Below are 18,922 nucleotides of genomic sequence, written 5' to 3' on the forward strand. Positions count from 1 at the left end.
CAGTTACACAGAGCACTAAATAAATAAAATACTGAGGGAAGGCTAATATTGAAGCTCTCCAATAGGCACGCTTACTTTTAGAAGAAATAAGGTGAAGGCTGTGTAATTGAAAATTATTGTGCTGGCAGGACTGATTTAAATAAGCTTCCTTCTATGTTCAGTATACTCCATTGTTGTTTCCTTCTCACACATCTCCCCTCTTGTTTTCACTCTTACTTTTTCTGGGTTTATTCTGGGTATTTGGAACAGTCAAGATTGATACATTCTCTTTTCTGTGTTTCTTAATTCTCTTTTTGTATTCATGTTGATTTTGATATTTGCATTCGTATAATGTACATTTAGAAAAGTTTTAGTTTAGTACTTAAGTTTATAACACAGTTTAAATCCTTCTGCCAGAGGCAGACTTCCCTGGTACAGTGGGGTCCATTGTTCATGTGGGAGCAATGTGCCATATGGCCGTCTCCTAAAGAAGTTTCCCAAAGTGGCTGACTGGGCAAACCCACCTGAAGTTACTCTTTGTGAAGTGTTTAGAATTCTGCTATGTAGTTCTATGGGTAGATTTCTGGATATACCAGAAAAACATCTGTTTTATGATCTTTCAGTTGTTCCTTTTTTCTCTGTACTTGAATTTTTTATCCATTATGTGTTTAAAAACCCAAGGTCATCCAAATGATAACTGAAAAACGTTTCTTCGCATGTGATAAACTTCGTAACTACAAGAATTTGAAGACTTGCTCTTTTTTTTGTGACATCTTTTAGTGCTTATCTCTCAGCCTAATAAGAGAAGTCAGCCTGTAGACAGAATGCTATTGAGTATGGCTTTAGAATACTGGTAATAGAGTAGCCAAGATCATACAGAGGGTGCTTTTCCTCTGTGCCTTCTATAACAGGTTTTGCATTTGTATCACGTGTAAAGATTTGCAGAAGTCTTCTCAGCTCTCTGCCTCTTTTTGTCGGAGACAGAGCTGAGTGTTGCCTTCTTTGAATGAGTAGGTGCTAGAAAGGTCAACAGAACTTTTTTTTTTTTTTTTGTATACCTTTTGTGCCTGTATTTTGTACTGCAATTATATTTAGGATAGGTTTTTCTTGTAGAGAAGTCTGCAAGAAAGTTATTTTGCCCCTGGAAATACCCTTTCTAAATGCCTGAAGGAAACATTCCCAGATGTTTTCATATATGCCCCAGCAGGAGAGTTTAGTTTAAACCTGGGTGGAATTCTTTGATACAAGGTTCCTGTAATCATCTTGTTCTTGTTACTGCACATAAATTCATCCTGCTTTTGTTGGCCTTAACTTAATCCCTTTTGAAAGTTAGGCCTCAACAACTTGTTTACACATGTGTTAAATTAAAGATGAAAATGTACACTGTATCTGTGCTGTGCAATTAAATTTTTGTATGTTCTTGTTGCTATTATAAACTTTATTACTTAGTCAATAACTGAGTGCTTCAAACCCTGTAAAAGAAGCTCATTTATTAGCACATCCAATTACAGTAAAATGCTCCAAAAGTTAACCACATAATTAGGTTTAGAATATTTTGGTGTAGCATTTTATAGCAGTGTGACCATTAATGTAAAAGCTACTTTCAGACGCTTTTAAACTGCATTATTCTTTTTACTCTGTTTTCTTGAGTTGTAATTGTAGGAAGTATGAGAAGTGAAGCTGTCTTTCGGAGAAGTTAGAAAATAATACGGTACAACAGAGACGAGTTTGAGATCCATATAATTGTGAAATGGAAGTAGCATAGTTTAATTTGCTAGCAGCTGCTTTTCTGCTATGATATTTTTCAGTATTGGATATTCAGTTAAAAGATTTTTGTTTTCTGGATCACTACAGCCTTGTGTTCTACATGAGTTTACATTTTTTGGACTTTGTTAAAAGTTAACTCTTACACACAACACAATACACACTTGTATTTAAGAATTAGAAAAGTTTTATGCACTCAAAGAAATAAAAAAGCTTAGAATTCTATAAAATTTGTTAAAATTTGTTTTATCTTTTTAATTGTCTTTATTCCATAGAACTGCTTCTCAAGTTTGTTTAATGAAATTCTCACCAGATGGGGAGTTCTTTGCTACTGCTGGAAAGGTAAGCATTTTTTTCCTTCTGTGTTTGTACTTGTACTGATTCAAAAAATCTATTGAAGCAAACCAACAAAAAGGTTACTTAATGAAAAAAAGTATTTTCATCATTTTCATGTAGCCTGTCTATCTGTTTTACATTTTGGTAAACATGTATTTGGTAGAAAGGTAGTTCAAGAGAGGTAATACACCAAATAGTCACTGCTTACTGTTCTAAAATACTAATTTTTGATTTGTACCAAATTATAAGACTTCAGAAAAAGAAGAGTTTTGAGGAATGGGGGAAACTTGTGGATGAGATTACTGCTACATATCCTATTAGTGAGGAACTACAACCAAAATACCAAAAAATATAAAAGAAATCAAAAATAGCTCTTTCATGTGTTTTTGTATAAGCATATCTATATGTCTTTTTGTGTTTTTAGAAGAGCATTCACATTCCCCTCCATATAGGTATATTTTGGCACATGGTTCATGACAGTGTTTGTGGTTGGTTGGGGCCAGTCTCACTGCTTAGTTCTGTGTGCTCAGTATTGAGCAGTTTATCAGCAAAAGCAGAGCCCCTTGGAAAAGTAAGTGAAAAAATTAAAGATAAATGTCAGTCTTTTGTTTTCCTGAAACAAACTCGTCTTTTATTTATACTCCAAAATTTGTTATTCAGGTTTTGTAAGAGAAATAATGTCCTAACAAGTCAAAGCAGAAAAAAAAAATTCAAGATCATGTAGAGGATCCAGTGAACAAATGTGACAAACCCATATGAGAATTTGTTATTTGTTAAGGAATATGAGTGAGAGAAGTTGTTTTCTGCACCAGGTTTCTGCTACCAACTAAAGAACCTAGGAGAGGCTGCAGAGTTCCTAGATATAAAATGCTAATATGTAAGGTTAATTAGGAGAATGCAGTTGCTGATATTAGTGAAAACCTAGCTTAAGTGTCACAGAATCCTGAGCAGTAGTAACCTGACAGAATATATTTCAGATTGAAGAATAAAAGATAATTTAATAATTTACTCTAGTCTGTCTTGGAAGCATGAGGAAAAAATTAGTGTGTACACGTAAAATGTAAGAAGTGGTTAGAACAGAGTTCTGTTTAGTAATAATGTGGAACTTGGCTCTTTAGGTCATAATATAATACATGCTTGGAAAACGGAGTTGAAGGTGATTCAGTCTGCAAGTAAATCTTGCTTTTTAGTAAGGTAGTTGTCACACATTTTTGTGATTCAGTTATGTGCATCAGGAACAGATGAGTAATGCACATCTTTTTTTAGTTGTACGTGCTTGTTTTTTCCTTTAAAGTTTGCCATTTCAGGTCATCATGCTTGATTGGAAGATGGGCTTTTAAGACATTTGCTATCTTTAAAGAAGAGATAAAGATGTAACAAATCTGTAAAGTTACCTAGATTTTTCTTTTTCTTCCTTTTCTATGGAAACTATACTCCAATTAGCAAGCTTCCAATATATAAAGTGAAATACTAGGCTTTCTTCCTGATAGATTATTATCTGTATAAAAACAAAGCAATAAGTTCCCATGCTCCATTCTTTTTGTGCACATTTGAATGTTGTATTGCTTGCTATATGTTCTGTGATGCCTTTAACTGTCAAAGAATGGAGAGCCATTCCAGCCATGTTATAGATAAATAAAATTCTTTGAGTATATGTTTTATGTAAAAAGCAAGTGTTTTGTTATTGTCAGCAATATATATATATATATATATATATTCCACCATTTTTTGATGGGTAGAAGTGAATGTTTGCTTTAAAAGTCAAATGTAAATGATTTAATGGTTTCTGATGTTACAATTTGATGGAATGGTGGAAAAATGAATTGATCTGTAAATAGCTTATATAAGATTAATATTATTGCAGAGTTTTTGACTCTAATGTCTTATGTCCTGTTATCTTATATTGTCAATTCCTTCAAAGCAGATTATTCAAGTAAGAAAAGTAGGAAAATTAATAATAATTTTTTTACCATAAATGCCGAAGTTAGTTGCCTGCCTGGAGAATCATTAAAGCACACCTTTGTTTCTGTCTTACTCCTTTACTTGACTTATTGTGCAGGACAGTGCTGGTCAGCAAAACCAACCTGTCCTCCCCGCAGTAGGGTCATGTTATGCATACCCAGGTTATTTCAATGTTTTAGAGCCATTCACATTTAATAGGTGATCCACAACTTGAGAATCTAGGTCCAGATTAGTTTATCTAGTCCTTGGAGGCATAATCAATTAATGTGTGTATCTGAAAAAAGCAGGCTGAGCAGTACTGAGCTTTGTTTTTGAGATATCATCTATGACCGTTGTTTGTTTTCCTAACAGTTAAATCTCTGCAGCAGGTTTGGGTGGCTTTCTCACAAGGTAGAATTACTTGTACTAACGTTTGAATACCACCTCAGGCTAGTGCAAGTTGTGTTTTTGTGATTAGAGCTAATCAGAAGGACCAATATGAAATCTGAGTTAGTAATGGCAAGAGTTAAATGGAAGCTCTGCTGGTGTGTTTTCTTTAAGAGAAGGTTTTGAAGTTGTGTTTATGGAGCTGTTCCTCTCTGATCAGAAAAGCATGTTATTTTAAAGAAAAATGGTACATCTCTAGAGATGTACCCAAAAGTACTTGAAGTGCATCATATTCTTATGCCAGGTAGTCTTATTTACTGTCTTCTTTTGTCTTTCCACAGGATGACTGTCTTGTGAAAGTATGGTACAACACAGAGAGCTGGCGGTCAGCTGTAACACCACCTGGTGCCAGTCCAGAAGAGCAAGCAAAAGAACTTGATTTTTCATTTGTTTATTTGGCTCATCCTCGATCAGTAAATGCATTTTCATGGAGAAAGACCAGTAAATTCATGCCACGGTTAGTAGTTCTAATAACAAGTTCATAAACTGCCCAAAACCCCCCCAAACTATACAGTTGACTCTCTCTACAATCAACTGTCTCACAATTGTATGGTTTACTTCAGTTATATTATATTACCTTTTATACTGTTTCTGCTGTTGAAAGGTTGGTAAGTATTCTCTTAACTGGGAAAGAACTGAGAAAATAGAAGTCTCACAGACTGACTTAGGCATTGAACTAAGTACAAAATCTGTTCGTGAAAAGTCGTATCTCTCTGCATTTTTTTTTTTTTATTGCACTAAGGGATCATTCATGCATTTAATCCTGACTTGTTCTATCCTGATGGAATCAGAGCAAAAGCCCTGTGACTTGAAGTCCTCTTTCACAAACATTCAAATGTTTTCATGTCTTTTTATTTGTTTCTCTACCTAGTACAAAGCTAGATTTCTGTCAGAAGTAGTATCTGCAAGCTGAATTCAAGTAATCATTTGAATCTGCTATCTTAAGTTTGAGGTCTTAGGTGTTCAGATGATTTCAAAATGACCTGTCCCTTGTTTTCATCACAACTTTCAATCTTAAACTGAAGTAGTTTTAGTAGTTTTGTGACCTGCAACCATCGTTTTCCATGTTATTCCAAACAGTAAACAAATTAGTATACCTTTGTATTGAGCAAGGTTTTATTGCTCTTTATATCAGTCTTTAAGACTCTTCACAAATCCATTGCTATAGTTCTTACTATGTAGGTCACTTTTGGAAATCCACCTGCTCCATGATTCCTGAGGGAATTTGCTGCTAGACAGTCTGGTCATAGTTTCAAGGCTTCATTAGAGCTAAATTGTGAACTTACATGACCTGGAAATCTGATGATCTGTGTTGTTTTTTCCAGTATCTAGTTTAGGGTAATTGAATTTTTTGGCTATGTATTTAATACAAATTGCCTTGGAAAAGTAGTAATTAAGAAAAAGCTCCTAGATTTAAATTGTCTGGTGTATCCCTGGTGTTACCTGAGTATCTCTGTTTTGGATATATGATTTTGTAAGTGGTATGTACCAGTAAGATCTGGAATTAAGATCAGGTATCCAGAATATTATTAGCTTTTTATGTGAATGACTTTAAAAGATAAAAATATACATTTTGCTATTCTAGTTATGAACTTTTCTTTAAATGGAAATCCACAATTTGCTGTTGCATTGTTTTGTGGTGATGTTTGGGGTAATTTGTAGTCAGATGCTTAAACAGAGGGGAGTGCCTTTCCCGCATCATTTATTTTCCTAACAATGTATTGATGAGGTTTTATTGTGCTGGTATCTGTAAGTTGGTGCCATTCCAAAAACTGGTGATGGAAAACTATTTGGAAATGTCAGTTTATTTTGATTCTGTGCAATAGTTAGCAGCTTCTTCACTCCTTAAATTTTCTTTCATTAGTGGTGCTGTCTGCAATGTACTCCTGACTTGCTGTAAGGATAATGTTTGTCGTCTCTGGGCAGAGACTTTGTTACCCAATGACAGTCTGTTGTACGGGGGAGGATACAGCAACTGGAGTGAAGCAGCGAACTTCACAAATAACTTCAAGAGAAATATTTCCAGTAAAGAAAAAGTGCAGGGTGCATTAGAGGTAAGAATTGAATTTTAATTTTATAGAGAATAAACACACGTACAAACTTGTGATTTTAGACAAGTTTGTAATTTGTATCTCAGACATGTATTACAGGCTATAATCCTTTATACCAGAGATGTGCATAAAATGTTACGAAGGGGTGAATTTCCTTGAAATCTTCCTTGGGCAGGCTAAGCTGACAGCTCTTCTGCTGAGCTTCTCACATTGGAGACACACTGTTCTAAAGTCACAACTGCCTATTTTTGTCTGGTGACTGAAGAAGAATGCTTTGCAGTTCAAAGGGCTAGGAACAGTATGGAGCACACATTATATATAGGTTTTGTTAAACCCAGGGGTGATGGTGCCTTAAAACATATGGTAGGGGCTCACTTGTTAGCTCTGAAGTGATGGGATGTTCTCTCTGACATCTGCAACTGGAAAAACAGTAATATGGAGGGAAGAAAAAATACCCTTTCTGCTGTAGTCCTCAGAGCAGACTGCTCATAAGCAGTAAGGCAGGTGATTCTGACTGCTTTTCTAACCAGCGGGAATCAGGAAAAAAGTTGTCTGCTTCAAAGGTACGTAGAGCATATGTGGGCATTGTACATGGAGTGATGTATTTAGCTTGCTAATAGTGTATGCTATACCTGAAAAATATGACAGGCTGAAAGGCATAACAGAGCAAAGCAAATAGGCAAAGAAAGGAGAAAAAAGGAAGCTGGACACATTTCTATGTTCCTATGGAAAATAAGAGGCAACATTATAAATCAGAATCAGGGATTATGTGAGAATTGCGAGAAGACTGTTTGACATGAGCATTCTGTGTAAAGGTGAAGAGCACAGGAAGTGAAAAGGAGTGCCAAGAGTGTAATACCATCTTTGATACAAACTGTGTAACTTTGGGTGCTTACACAGATGTCTATGGCACAAAAGACTTGAATTGCGTAAGTCAGTCTTAAAAACTGGGTATTATTCTTCCCCTTGGAAACAAATATTTGTGTAAAAGAGAAAGACCTTAAAACTCACTGGGGCCTTTGAGGGGCATTGAAGTGTTGATCTAACTAGATCCAAAGTACAGATCCAATTTTTCAGTCCTGAAGCAAGATTATTCAGTGTTGCTACGTTGTTCAGAATCCTGAATAAGCGTGGTGTGTGTTTATGAAACACCAGAGTATTTTCAGTGTAAGTATAAAAACTGTATGAATATTGTCTGTGCACTGAAGTATGAAGTATTTACTACATGAAGGTATTTTGTGGGTCTTCAATCCAAAGGCACTGGTTTCCCTCTACTGCAGACTCAGTGCAAACAATTTTTCAAGAAACTTTGCTGATACTTTAAATTAGCTTTTAAGCTGAAAAATGCCATTCATTAGTGCCTAGAAAACCACTTACAGCTTAAATCTGCTTTTTCTTGTTTGAAAGGATTTTAAATGATACCTTATTCTTCATGCAGTTAAACCTTAAGCACTTCCGACGAGGAAGGAGGAGGTCGGGTGCTGTTGTAGCACATACTGGATATGCTCTGCATCAGCAGGATCCTCATGAAGCTCACAGAAACGTTCCTCCTCATGCAAATGCCCTTTGCCACTTCCATATTGCTGCCAGTATCAATCCAGCCACAGGTGAGAAATGTAGTCCTTGCTATGAAGTGAACTCCAGCGGCTGTTAGTTTCCCTGGAAACTTAGCAGATGTATTTGTACAGTATTTATATGATCATGCAGAATTGCTAGTTTGTTGGTTTCATTTTTGCATGAAAGGACTTTCTGCAGTAATGAAATTATTTGAATGAACTTCCACTGCAGTAATCTTGTCTTTTATTTTGTTCATCTTTTAAGTGAGTTTGGTAGTGTCTAAAATGAAGAAAGCTAAGTATTTGTAACTGGAGTTAAAATTTATTATGAATTGTATATTATGCTGGGAACACACTGATAAAATAAAAAATGTCTAAGTTTCTTAAAGTGAGCACCTGACACTTAAGTGTTGAAGTAACCACACATTCCCATACTTCTGTCTCTGAACCAAACAAAATGTACCTTCACCCTCTATTCCATAAACTTTGTGATACTGCCTTGCACTGGAACAACATATTGATAGGGGTTGAGGAAGCTCCCCTATAGCTGCTGATACTTCTGTCTTTATTATCTTTGTGTATGCAGAAAATGAAGTGCATTGGAAAACTGAATAGAAATACATTATGGTATGCATTTCATGAAGGTTCTGATGTGGTTTTCTGTATCTAGACTTAATGAATAAACATACTATGTAGTTCTTTTCTTAAACTAGTTAAGCTCTGTTTTATAGTATTGTTTTTCTGTTCCTACTGAACCTTGTTTGAAAGGCCAATTTTCAGCTAAGTGCATTTATGATTAGTTCATGTTTCTAGCTGTACAGTCTGGTATGATTGGAAAGAACAAGTGTTTTTCATTAACACTGCAGTGTTAAGCAAAGCTCTAATCAATTCCTTCAAATTCTTCAGCATTTTGAGTAGTGGTTCATTAGTTCATATTTTAACCAACAGGACTAGAATCATATCCAGCCTACCAGAAGGAAACTTCTTGCAGTTTTGTGCTGTACCATCATATTTCTACAGGAAAAGTTTCCAGTTATTGCTTGTTACTACCCAGTGTCACACAGGAAAGTTTCTTGAAAGATTCTTGGGAGAGTTGTGTCTCCCCTCTGTATTTTTTCCTCTTCAGATTGCATAGTGAGCTAGATAATCTTTTCATGTAGGTAGGACATATTCTTTGACCATTTTTTTTTACCTACATTTAAAACATTTCTTATTTTTTATACAGAATAGCTAATGTCATGGTTCAGCCAAGCCCCAGGCAGTTTCTTGCTCACTCCCTGCAGGGCTGGGGAGACAACTGGAAGGGTAAAAGCTAGGAAACTCCTAGGTTGAGATAAAACTAATTTAATAGGGAAAACAACAGCTGCACACACGACCAAAGAGACACAAGGAATTACTTCAGTGCTTCCTATGGGCAGGGCGATCTTCAGCCATCTCCAGGAGAGCACCTAACAGTCCCTTGAGATAACAAACACCATCATTTCAAACTTTCTCCCTTCCTTCCTCCTCCCACTTTAAGCACTGACCGTGATGTCAGTGCTTAAAGTCTGGAACATTCCTTTGTCCTGTTTCTGTCTCCTGTCCTGGCTGTGTCTTCTCCCACCATCCAGTGCAGCCCCAAGTTCCTCACTAGTATGGCAGTTTAAAAACCAGTAAATGCCTTGGCTTAGTGTAAGCTCTGCTCAGCAATAGCAAAAACAGATTTTCAACCCTATGTTCAGCACAAATCCAAAACACAGCCCCATACCATCCACTGTGAAGAGAGTTAACTCTACCCCAGCCAAAACCAGCACAACTATGCAAACTTCAGTTATGCTTTTGATAGATTTTGCAGTATAAATACACTAAGCAGCAAAGTCACAGAATGAGGATAAAAACACATTTGAAAAAAACTAGAAATATAAGGTTCTTAAAACTTGTCTTTGGCTTTTCTAATCTTGTATTCTTTTTATGTTACCTATATTAATCAGTATCTCTTTTAATAATGTCTTTTGAATCACTTGGTCCTTTAACCTAGTAGACTGGAGAATAACAGGTTGTTCTTATCATAAGATAAGTAAGTTTCACATTTTAAATCTTATTTTGAAGAATTATGTGTTCTTCCTCACAGTCAAGACTTTAAGCACCTCAGTCTAACCAAATTCGTTAAGTAGGCCTTTTCATTTGCCCTTTTGAAATTAAATTTAATCCAAAAAACTAATTGCATTTCCTTTCATTTGATTTGAAGCAAACTGTAATCTTACTTAAAAATTTGCCTTTACTACAGCATTTTAAAGTATTTGATAAAAACTAAAGCCAAAACAGCTATATCTCTCATTCACTTCACATTTTGAAGAATAATTCTGTCATATATATTTATATAAGAATAAATACAGTATGAAGAAAAAATCCATGAGACCTGCTTTTATACTATAATTCTACTTTTCTGCTGTTCAGCCTGGGTGGAATTCAATGAAAGGAATAAGCAGTGGTTGCTAGGACAAAATTGTCTCCAGGCAATTTTAGAAAAAGTTACTGAATTAAGAGACTTCAGAAGTTTTCTGGGAAGAGTGATTGTGATTTATGAAGCAAATAAAAATTCACTAAGAATAATGTCCAGAGCTGAACATTAGTTAGAAGCTGATAGTTTTAGATGGAAATGGGAAAAAAAGTGATTTCTTTAGCAACTTTGATAAATACTCAAAAAGCATGTGGATTTATAATCTAATCTGAAAAGTTATCTTTCTAGTTCACTTTATTAATGTTTACTGTAGCTTCATCTTTCAAAGGGTGTCAACAGAATTTTTCCTTTCAGGTTCTGTTACTTTTCCAAATATTTAATGATACTTTTGAGACTGGCACTGGCCTGTGTAGGAAGATAGACTGTATTTCTTAAATTAACTGTGCTACTTTATCCCCCTTCCCCTGCTGTATCCCTTCCCCACAACAAAACTGCTAGTTTTCATGGTGCTCCTTTCTTTTATCTGTGCTCTCAGTTACAATTTTCTTTGGCTAGATTGGATGATTAGTAATTCAAACCTATTGCTGATTTTGATAAGAACAACAGATTTTGAGTGAAAAGTGTTTTGTCTTCCAGGGTGTGGAATTTAAGTAATAGTGCATAAAAAGGATGTAGAAGGAGATGACACTATACATGGAGTCTTCTAGGTGGGAATTACATTCAGTTTGCGATGTTAAGATGTTGCTGTATCACACATTTGAGAAAATTGCAGTAAATCACGTATCTGCTTTTTCACTTTGTTTAATAAAGATTCTTGCTCTGCAGCAGTCTGATCCTGCTTCTGTCACACACTTTATGATTACAGCTTTATTTTTCACAGCAACATGAAACCAAATACCTACAAACAGCAATGTGAATTAATGGAATGTATCAGAATCAGAGCTCCTGGGGTTTTGTGGTGGTGTTACACAAGGCATTTTCTCTGCACTAATTTTTGCTAGTGTAAGCCTGTGGTCTTTAGTTACAGTGTAAATCTACTGCAGCATACATTGTGGACTAGATGTTGGGAAATTAAGCTTAAATAATTTGGTTCATACTGAGCTGCAGTAGTAAAAAAAAAAAAAAAGTAAATTAACCTGTATGCACAGTGTTACATCAAGGAGATACAACATTACAAGCCCTTACTGTTATCCTAATGTAAGCGCACCAAAGAACCTCTGCTTGGAACAAGTCTCAAAGCTGATGATGTTGGTGCAATAAATTATAAGTGGCAATACACTTAGATTTATTTTTTTCATTGTAAGATTTCTGCTTAAAAAACATTTGTCTAAAATTAGTTTTTTAACAACTTATTTAGTTCTCAGTGTCAATCAGTATCTTTTTCTGGTAGATATTCCTCTACTGCCTTCTATCACATCTCTAAGTCTTGGTGAAAATGAAGAAAAAAGTGGACCTTTTGTTGTACACTGGCTGAACAACAAAGAACTTCATTTTACCTTATCTATGGAAGTGTTTTTACAACAACTTAAAAGGAGTTTTGAACATCATTCTTCTGAGACTAATACTGAGGACTCTAATCAAATGGATGGTAGATCAGAAGAAGGTAAAAGTAATATAGACATATGTCATATAGTGAAGTGGCTTTCCGTTTCCAAAGTAATATTCCCCCAGGGGAAGAAGTAAGAGATTGGTGACTTGATATGTAAGGATGCAGATTACAGTGGCATTTACTTGCATTTTTTTCCCTTATACTGAAAGTTTCTATGTGACTTTAAAAAAATATATCTAGAAGTTCTGATTTCTCTATTTATAGTTGTTCCAAAAATTTTGAGTTATATATACTGAAAACTGTATTATTTAATTAAGCTTGACTGGAGGCATTTGCATGAAAATGTTACTTTAAGGAAGGAGGAGCAACTTAGAATTAACTTTCTTTTTTTTTAGATATTAACATACAGCTCATTTAAATAGCTTTATTCTATAACATAATACAGTCAATTAATTTGAATATATACATCTTGGAGATTATTGCCTTTGTTCTGTCTATGCATGCAAAAATTTGTATGAAGTAAGGGAAAAGTATTTCAAATTAAGGTGCAGTATAAACCCTTTTGGTTTGTTAAACACTGAGCTCCATTAGATGTTTTATGGTTATAATCTTCATCTTTTTAAATTAGTTTTCATAGAGCAGCTTATAAAAGCCCCAAAATTAGCTCCAATGCCTGAAAAACACTGTTATACTTCTGGTTTTGAATATATATGTCTCTGTATTCATCTATATATATACATCTATATATTTATCTGTGTATTGTAGAAGTTGATGAAAATGGAGATGAACAAAAAGGAAATCAAGAGAAGAAGGAACTGGGTGATGAGAAAGCTGCTCCATATTCAAGCCTTGTTCCTTTATCTTCTGCTATTTTTGATCATGAAGTTGAAGTTTTGCTTTCTGAATGGAGTAAAAATGCTGACATGCTCTTCAGTATACATCCTGTGGATGGCTCCCTGCTGGTGTGGCATGTGGATTGGCTAGATGAATACCAGCCTGGCATGTTTCGCCAGGTGCAGGTACTTTACTCCTGCATTTTACATTGTTGTTCAGTGAGAAGTGTGATGGGTACTCTTAATACTTATTCTTTCTTTCTTGAAATTGCAGGTGTCTTTTGTCTCAAGAATTCCTGTTGCGTTTCCAACGGGTGATGCAAACTCTCTTTGCAGAAGTATAGTGATGTATGCTTGTACCAAGAATGTTGACTTAGCTATCCAGCAAGGCAAACAAAAGCCTCCCGGCCTTACACGATCGTCATCTATGCTTATCTCTTCTGGACACAGTAAATCAACCAACAACTTAAAACTAAGTATCTTCACACCTAATGTTATGATGATTTCCAAACATGCAGATGGGTCACTGAACCAGTGGCTAGTGAGTTTTGCTGAAGAATCTGCCTTTTCAACTGTACTCAGTATTTCACACAAATCCCGATACTGTGGTCACCGTTTTCATCTTAATGACTTGGCTTGCCACTCAGTGTTACCACTGCTGCTTACAACCTCACATCACAATGCTCTAATTTCACCAGATGTTGAGAAAGCAATACAGACAAATGATTCTTTTAAGTCTGAGGAGTCACCAGTAAGACCTCAGAGTAGAGGCAATGCAAATGTGGCATCCCAGGATCCCAATGCTGTTTACAGTGAACTTATTCTTTGGAGAGTAGATCCTGTTGGGCCTTTGTCCTTTTCTGGTGGAGTTTCTGAGCTTGCTCGGATCAATTCTCTTCATGTTTCAGCTTTTTCTAATGTTGCATGGCTGCCCACACTTATACCCAGCTATTGCCTTGGTGAGTTTCATTTTCTAATTAGTGAAATGTTCTAGAATAAAATTAATATAACCTAATAATGTTCTTAAATATATAATACAGATATACTTGAATGTACTGGAAGAAATGTTGAGCATGAGTCCTTTATTTCACAAATTTTCAAGCTGCTCATACTTGGGAATTCTTTATTCCTGTGTAAAAAGTTTCTCTGTTCTGCTGTTTTATTTAATATTTTTGCATTTTACAAGCTTAAGCAGTAAAGTTCTTACATGTTACTCATGCATATTTCAAAGCATGCTGAAGACTTAAAAACTGAGGGAGATTTAGCTCTAGTTTGCAAGTGGGATTCTGATTTCCTTTTGTATACTTTGATTTGATTGCGACGCACAGCTTTAAACTTTGTAGTTCTTGCTAATAATAGAAGTTAACAGGAGTTTTTTTTATGCTGTATTGTTTTTCATCATAACTTCAAAAATACCTGCTGTCAAAAAACAAAAAAGGAAGCCATATGGTATTTGAGTATTTAAGCACTTTCTACCTTTCCACTTTTCAGGTGCGTACTGTAATTCTCCAAGTGCCTGCTTTGTGGCTAGTGATGGACAGCATTTAAGATTATATCAAGCTGTAATAGATGCTAAGAAACTTCTGTGTGAGCTCTCCAATCCAGAAATTTCTGTAAGTGAAAAGCAGTCTCAAGTTTTTGCACGTTACAACTTCATTCAGTTGCACTAGGCTCAGACTTGGTGACTGACTAAGCTGGTTGCTGAGGCTTCCACAAATTATTCTGCTTGTAAAAACAGATTAGGTAAAGCTTTATTTAGCCATGCTGTATTTATGCCAACTCTGCATATTGAGGCAGTTGATGGTTTGATTGGGAAATACCTGTGAAGAGCTTGCACCACAAGGAATAATAACTGTGTGGGTGCATTGCCATTCTAAGGAAAAGTTGAGACAACAATGTGGCTTTTGGAGAAAGGCAATAAATTGATGTATGCTTTCCAGATGCTCTGTATGCTCAGATAGTGTGTATTTAATGCTTTAGTTAACATTTGCATAGTGATGTTGCACCTGTCTAGCAGATTGTGCCACAAAAATATGTAAGAGCTAACAAGACCACCTCCCTGCTTCTTTTCAAACAGAAATATGTTGGTGAAGTTTTTAACATCATAAGTCAGCAATCTACAGCTCGCCCAGGATGTATCATTGAACTGGATGCCATCACAGAACTTGTAAGATCTTTTGCTATACTGATTTTATGCTATAATTAGCTCTTTTAAAAGTGTTAGTAATCAAGGCAATATCTGTAGCTCTCCATTAGGTAAATTTGTGGTACTTAAACTGTTTTTGACATATTCTTGTACTTGCTTTCAACAGTACCTCTAAGTTAAAAGAATGTGAATAATGAAGGTACATTTTCATGAGGAGTCTTCTGTTGATGTGTTTAATGTACCAAATTGAAAGCTCCCATGTTAAAGAGAAATCTTGAAAAGTATGTGCAAGGATATTCACTTCTTGTGTGTTTTTACTTCCTTAGCATGGCCGGAAAACACAGTTATTCCATGTTTTTCAAGAAGACTTTATTTTAAATAACCAGGAGAAGGAAATGCCTTCAAAGAAGAACAGTTTATCAGACTCTGGTAAAGAATTTCTTTTCATAGAACATTAAAGACAGTGTTTTATTTTTCATTCCGCAGAAGAAAATGAACTTGTTAAATGGCTTTTATAATTTTAATGTCAGATACCTTAATTTGAGATCTTGAGAAGCACCTCTAGTCTAATGAAACTCATGGATGTTTCACTTCCTTTGAATTGTGTGCAACCAAATTTTAGATCAAGTGGTTTAAATGACAAGATACCTATTGTTTTGTGTGTTTGACAATGACACATGTTCCCCCTTGCATGAAGGGGTTTTAAATGTGAAGCCTGAACTTGTGGGTTATGACACAGACAAAACTTTCTGTATTGTTTAATGGTGGATGCTTTTCTTTTACATCAGCTAAATATTGCTCCTCAGGCCTTGCAACAAATGGCAAGCCAAACAATTCCTCCTCACTTTAATACTATGAGTAGTGTGTGGATTTATAGGTCCTTGTACAGATCTGAATTGCTCTGGAAGAAATGGTTAGTTTTTCTTGGTGGAGTGCCTGAGTTATTTGGGTATATAGGCATCACATTGTTTTGCTCCAATGAAATAATGTGCCAGGAAAAAGGGGTCAGAGTAAAGTTTGTGATACCAGGTCATCTGCAGTAGTAGATGGAGTCCTGAATGAAAGGAAGCAGAGCTCTGGAAAAGTGTCAAAGGAACCTAGGGAAATACTAAATCAACGGGATATGTGTAATGATTATTTGGGAACGGTTGTTTTCTACCTGAGGAAGAGATTTGGAGTAGTGGAGGATAATCCCAGCCTTCAGTGAAGACCAAAAAATGCAATTGAGATGTTGAAAGTAAGAGACAAATAGAGAACATAAAAAGTGTTACTCTAAAGCTCAGTTTTGTGTTTACATCTTGAATATGATGCACAGAAATAATTTTAGAAGAAGCATGGAAATATTTGATCTTAGACAATTGTATACATCTGTATGTGTTCCAAAAGTCCGTAATAGATTGCTGCATGCCATCCATCCATGTAAGGAATTGGGCTAAAAGAGCCCTTTAAAACTGTTTAATTAGAACTGGATTATTTGCATGCATTCTAATTTGAAATAATTTGCTAGTTCTTTCTTCTTTCATCTTCAATAATTCATGAAAGTAGTTATCTCATGTTGTTTTTAAAAAGAACAAATTCACTTGCATTTTTCTATGGTACCATAAGCACTGCAGTGTGAAAAGCACAGGGCAAATGCAGCTTATTCTTGTTAATGTTTTATGTATATGCATACCTAAAGGGTAAGAGGAATCATGGAGGGAATAGAGTCCTTAGATTAACTATTCCTTCTTGGTCCTAATGGGTTAACTTTTATATGAGGGGAAGAGAATACCTGGGTGAACCCTCCAGAAACAGGCACCTGTTGATAGTACACCTCACTTTTTTTTTTTTCGTGTGTGAACAAGAGCAAGTAAATTCTTAGGAAGAGGCATTGTATCTCTTGTGTTCTAGACTATACTGGGATTTAACTTCAAACCTAGCAAAATCAGGCCAATAAGTTATTGTGTCTGAAAGAAAAAGTTGACAGCTCGTAGCTCTTACATGAGTGTACCTGTAATTGTAGTGTTTGTTGGTTGTGGTAAAAAACTCAAATCTAATGTAACAGATATAGTCAGACCACTGCATTTCAGTATTAGTTCATGTTAGCTTAATGGGATTATTTGCTAGCCAGCAAAATATAGTTCTGCTTTGAGGTGAATAACCCTAAGATCTTCCTGTTATCAATTTCACCAGGAAACCAGCAGAATGGATTCTCTGAAAAATTCTACTTAATAGTGATAGAGTATACACAAAGCCATTCATTACTACATATGTGGCATTTACATTTGAAGGCAATTCCTGTCTCGATAGGTAAGCCCTCTTTCTTGTAGTTTTCTTTTTAAAGAAGCCTTTGTCTAGTGAGTGTCTGCTGTTCAGTGTAATCTAAAACATTTCATCTTTTTGAAAAGATTCTGCATTTGATGACAAGATTTTATCACAACCATTCTTTCTTGATTGCCTTATCTTCTGATTGCTGAAACTCTTCAGTTCAGCCTGAGCCTGGAGTTCGGTACTTTCTGTGCATTCTAACGCCAGATATGCTTAACTGGCTTTAGTACAGTCTAGCAGTTAAGATATTCAGCTTTTTGGAAGTTCTTGTTCTGCAGTTTTTGCATTTATGCATACATTTTGAATAGGATCATAGTCTGAAGCACCTAAGCATCAATGATGCCATTACAATTCTAAACAATTCGACATTCTGAAATCTGCTGATTGTCTTTCAAACTTCCTCTAAAACTATAATATTCAAAGGAAGGTAAGAGACACTTCGGTAATTTTCTGTTGACATGTAAAGATTTTAAGAAACATAAATCTGATAATACTTATCAGAGGAATCTTATGTTTCTGTCATTCAGAAACATAACAGATTTGTCATTTATCTTCATGTTTCTGTCATTTATACTAAATTAGCATTTCTTACTGTTGCTTTCAAATGAGAGAAAAAGCATTATTGCAATTAGTTTATAAGTTAGTGAGAATAATCTGAGTTTTCTGATGCATTTATGTGATGAGGATATTACTGAGCTTTTCAGCACATCTGTTGGAAATTTTTGTGTTCCATTTCAATCATTTTCATACTTCAGCTACTGAGCTTTATTAAAAAAGGGAAGCATTCATATCACATTCTCTGAGAGCCTGTGTTTTACGGAATGAAATAAAGCTGTTATTAAAACTTTTCTGAAAAACAAGTTTCAAATTTTTAAGCTAAGACATGAAAGTCTTTATTTTTTTTTAGCTGCAGGTAATCTATTCTTACTGAAACCTTATTTTCAGTGGATAGCCATGTATATCTCTTTGATTGCGGTTTTGGTCTTTTTGGTCATGCTTTGATTCTGTCATGATCTCTAAACAGTTCTAGAATCTCAAAAGTATTCAATATGAGATGTCCTTGTATTTATCTTTAAATCTGAATATGAGAATGCATTTCATTAAAATTAATGTAAAATTTTAAGTCAGGTTTTTCTGTCTCTTGTGGCACTATTAAAGTAAGATTACTTCTTATATTAAAATAAATCATTGACCTTTTAAAATTAACAATGCAAACTTTTTTTTAGATGAAAAGATAGGTTTAAATCCACCTGAAGAAGCAACACAAACAGAAGAATCGTATTCTTCACCAGATCCAGAGAAGATCCAATCTCCTTTCACTCAAAAGTATCGGGCCTGTAGAGCAAACCTTCAGAGCACCAGCTGGCTTACTCTGTCTTCCAAAATGGTGTATAGTCAAGAGTTGAGTATGCCAGAAGGAGTAGAAATAATAAGTGTCAAGCCATCAGCAGGTTTGCCATCTTTTTTTCAAAGACTAAAATATAGAATCTCCGCCTTTCTGACTTTGATCTTAAAACAGAAACAAAGTAACAGTAAATTTTGCATTCATTGTTAGACTTGAGTATGTGTATGT

General features: G+C 35.2%; 1 protein-coding gene across 5 annotated transcripts in view; it reads left to right on the top strand.

Moving 5' to 3' along the window:
* The window catches only part of DMXL1 (Dmx like 1), a 76,681-nt gene that overhangs the window by 17,135 nt on the left and 40,624 nt on the right, over positions 1-18,922 (top strand). For 4 of the 5 annotated variants that reach the window (XM_056513516.1, XM_056513511.1, XM_056513512.1 and 1 more), the window contains exons 6-17: positions 2,019-2,085; positions 4,749-4,924; positions 6,332-6,521; positions 7,957-8,125; positions 11,905-12,117; positions 12,829-13,082; positions 13,171-13,855; positions 14,388-14,509; positions 14,974-15,063; positions 15,369-15,471; positions 17,215-17,331; positions 18,576-18,800. In XM_056513516.1, the coding sequence (XP_056369491.1) occupies positions 2,019-2,085; positions 4,749-4,924; positions 6,332-6,521; positions 7,957-8,125; positions 11,905-12,117; positions 12,829-13,082; positions 13,171-13,855; positions 14,388-14,509; positions 14,974-15,063; positions 15,369-15,471; positions 17,215-17,331; positions 18,576-18,800 (2,411 nt within the window). Of the gene's footprint in view, positions 1-2,018; positions 2,086-4,748; positions 4,925-6,331; positions 6,522-7,956; positions 8,126-11,904; positions 12,118-12,828; positions 13,083-13,170; positions 13,856-14,387; positions 14,510-14,973; positions 15,064-15,368; positions 15,472-17,214; positions 17,332-18,575; positions 18,801-18,922 lie in introns of those variants that run through there. The other variant, XM_056513513.1, reaches the window with a different exon arrangement.

Source organism: Oenanthe melanoleuca, chromosome Z, assembly GCF_029582105.1.
Source record: "Oenanthe melanoleuca isolate GR-GAL-2019-014 chromosome Z, OMel1.0, whole genome shotgun sequence".
NCBI lineage: Eukaryota > Metazoa > Chordata > Aves > Passeriformes > Muscicapidae > Oenanthe > Oenanthe melanoleuca.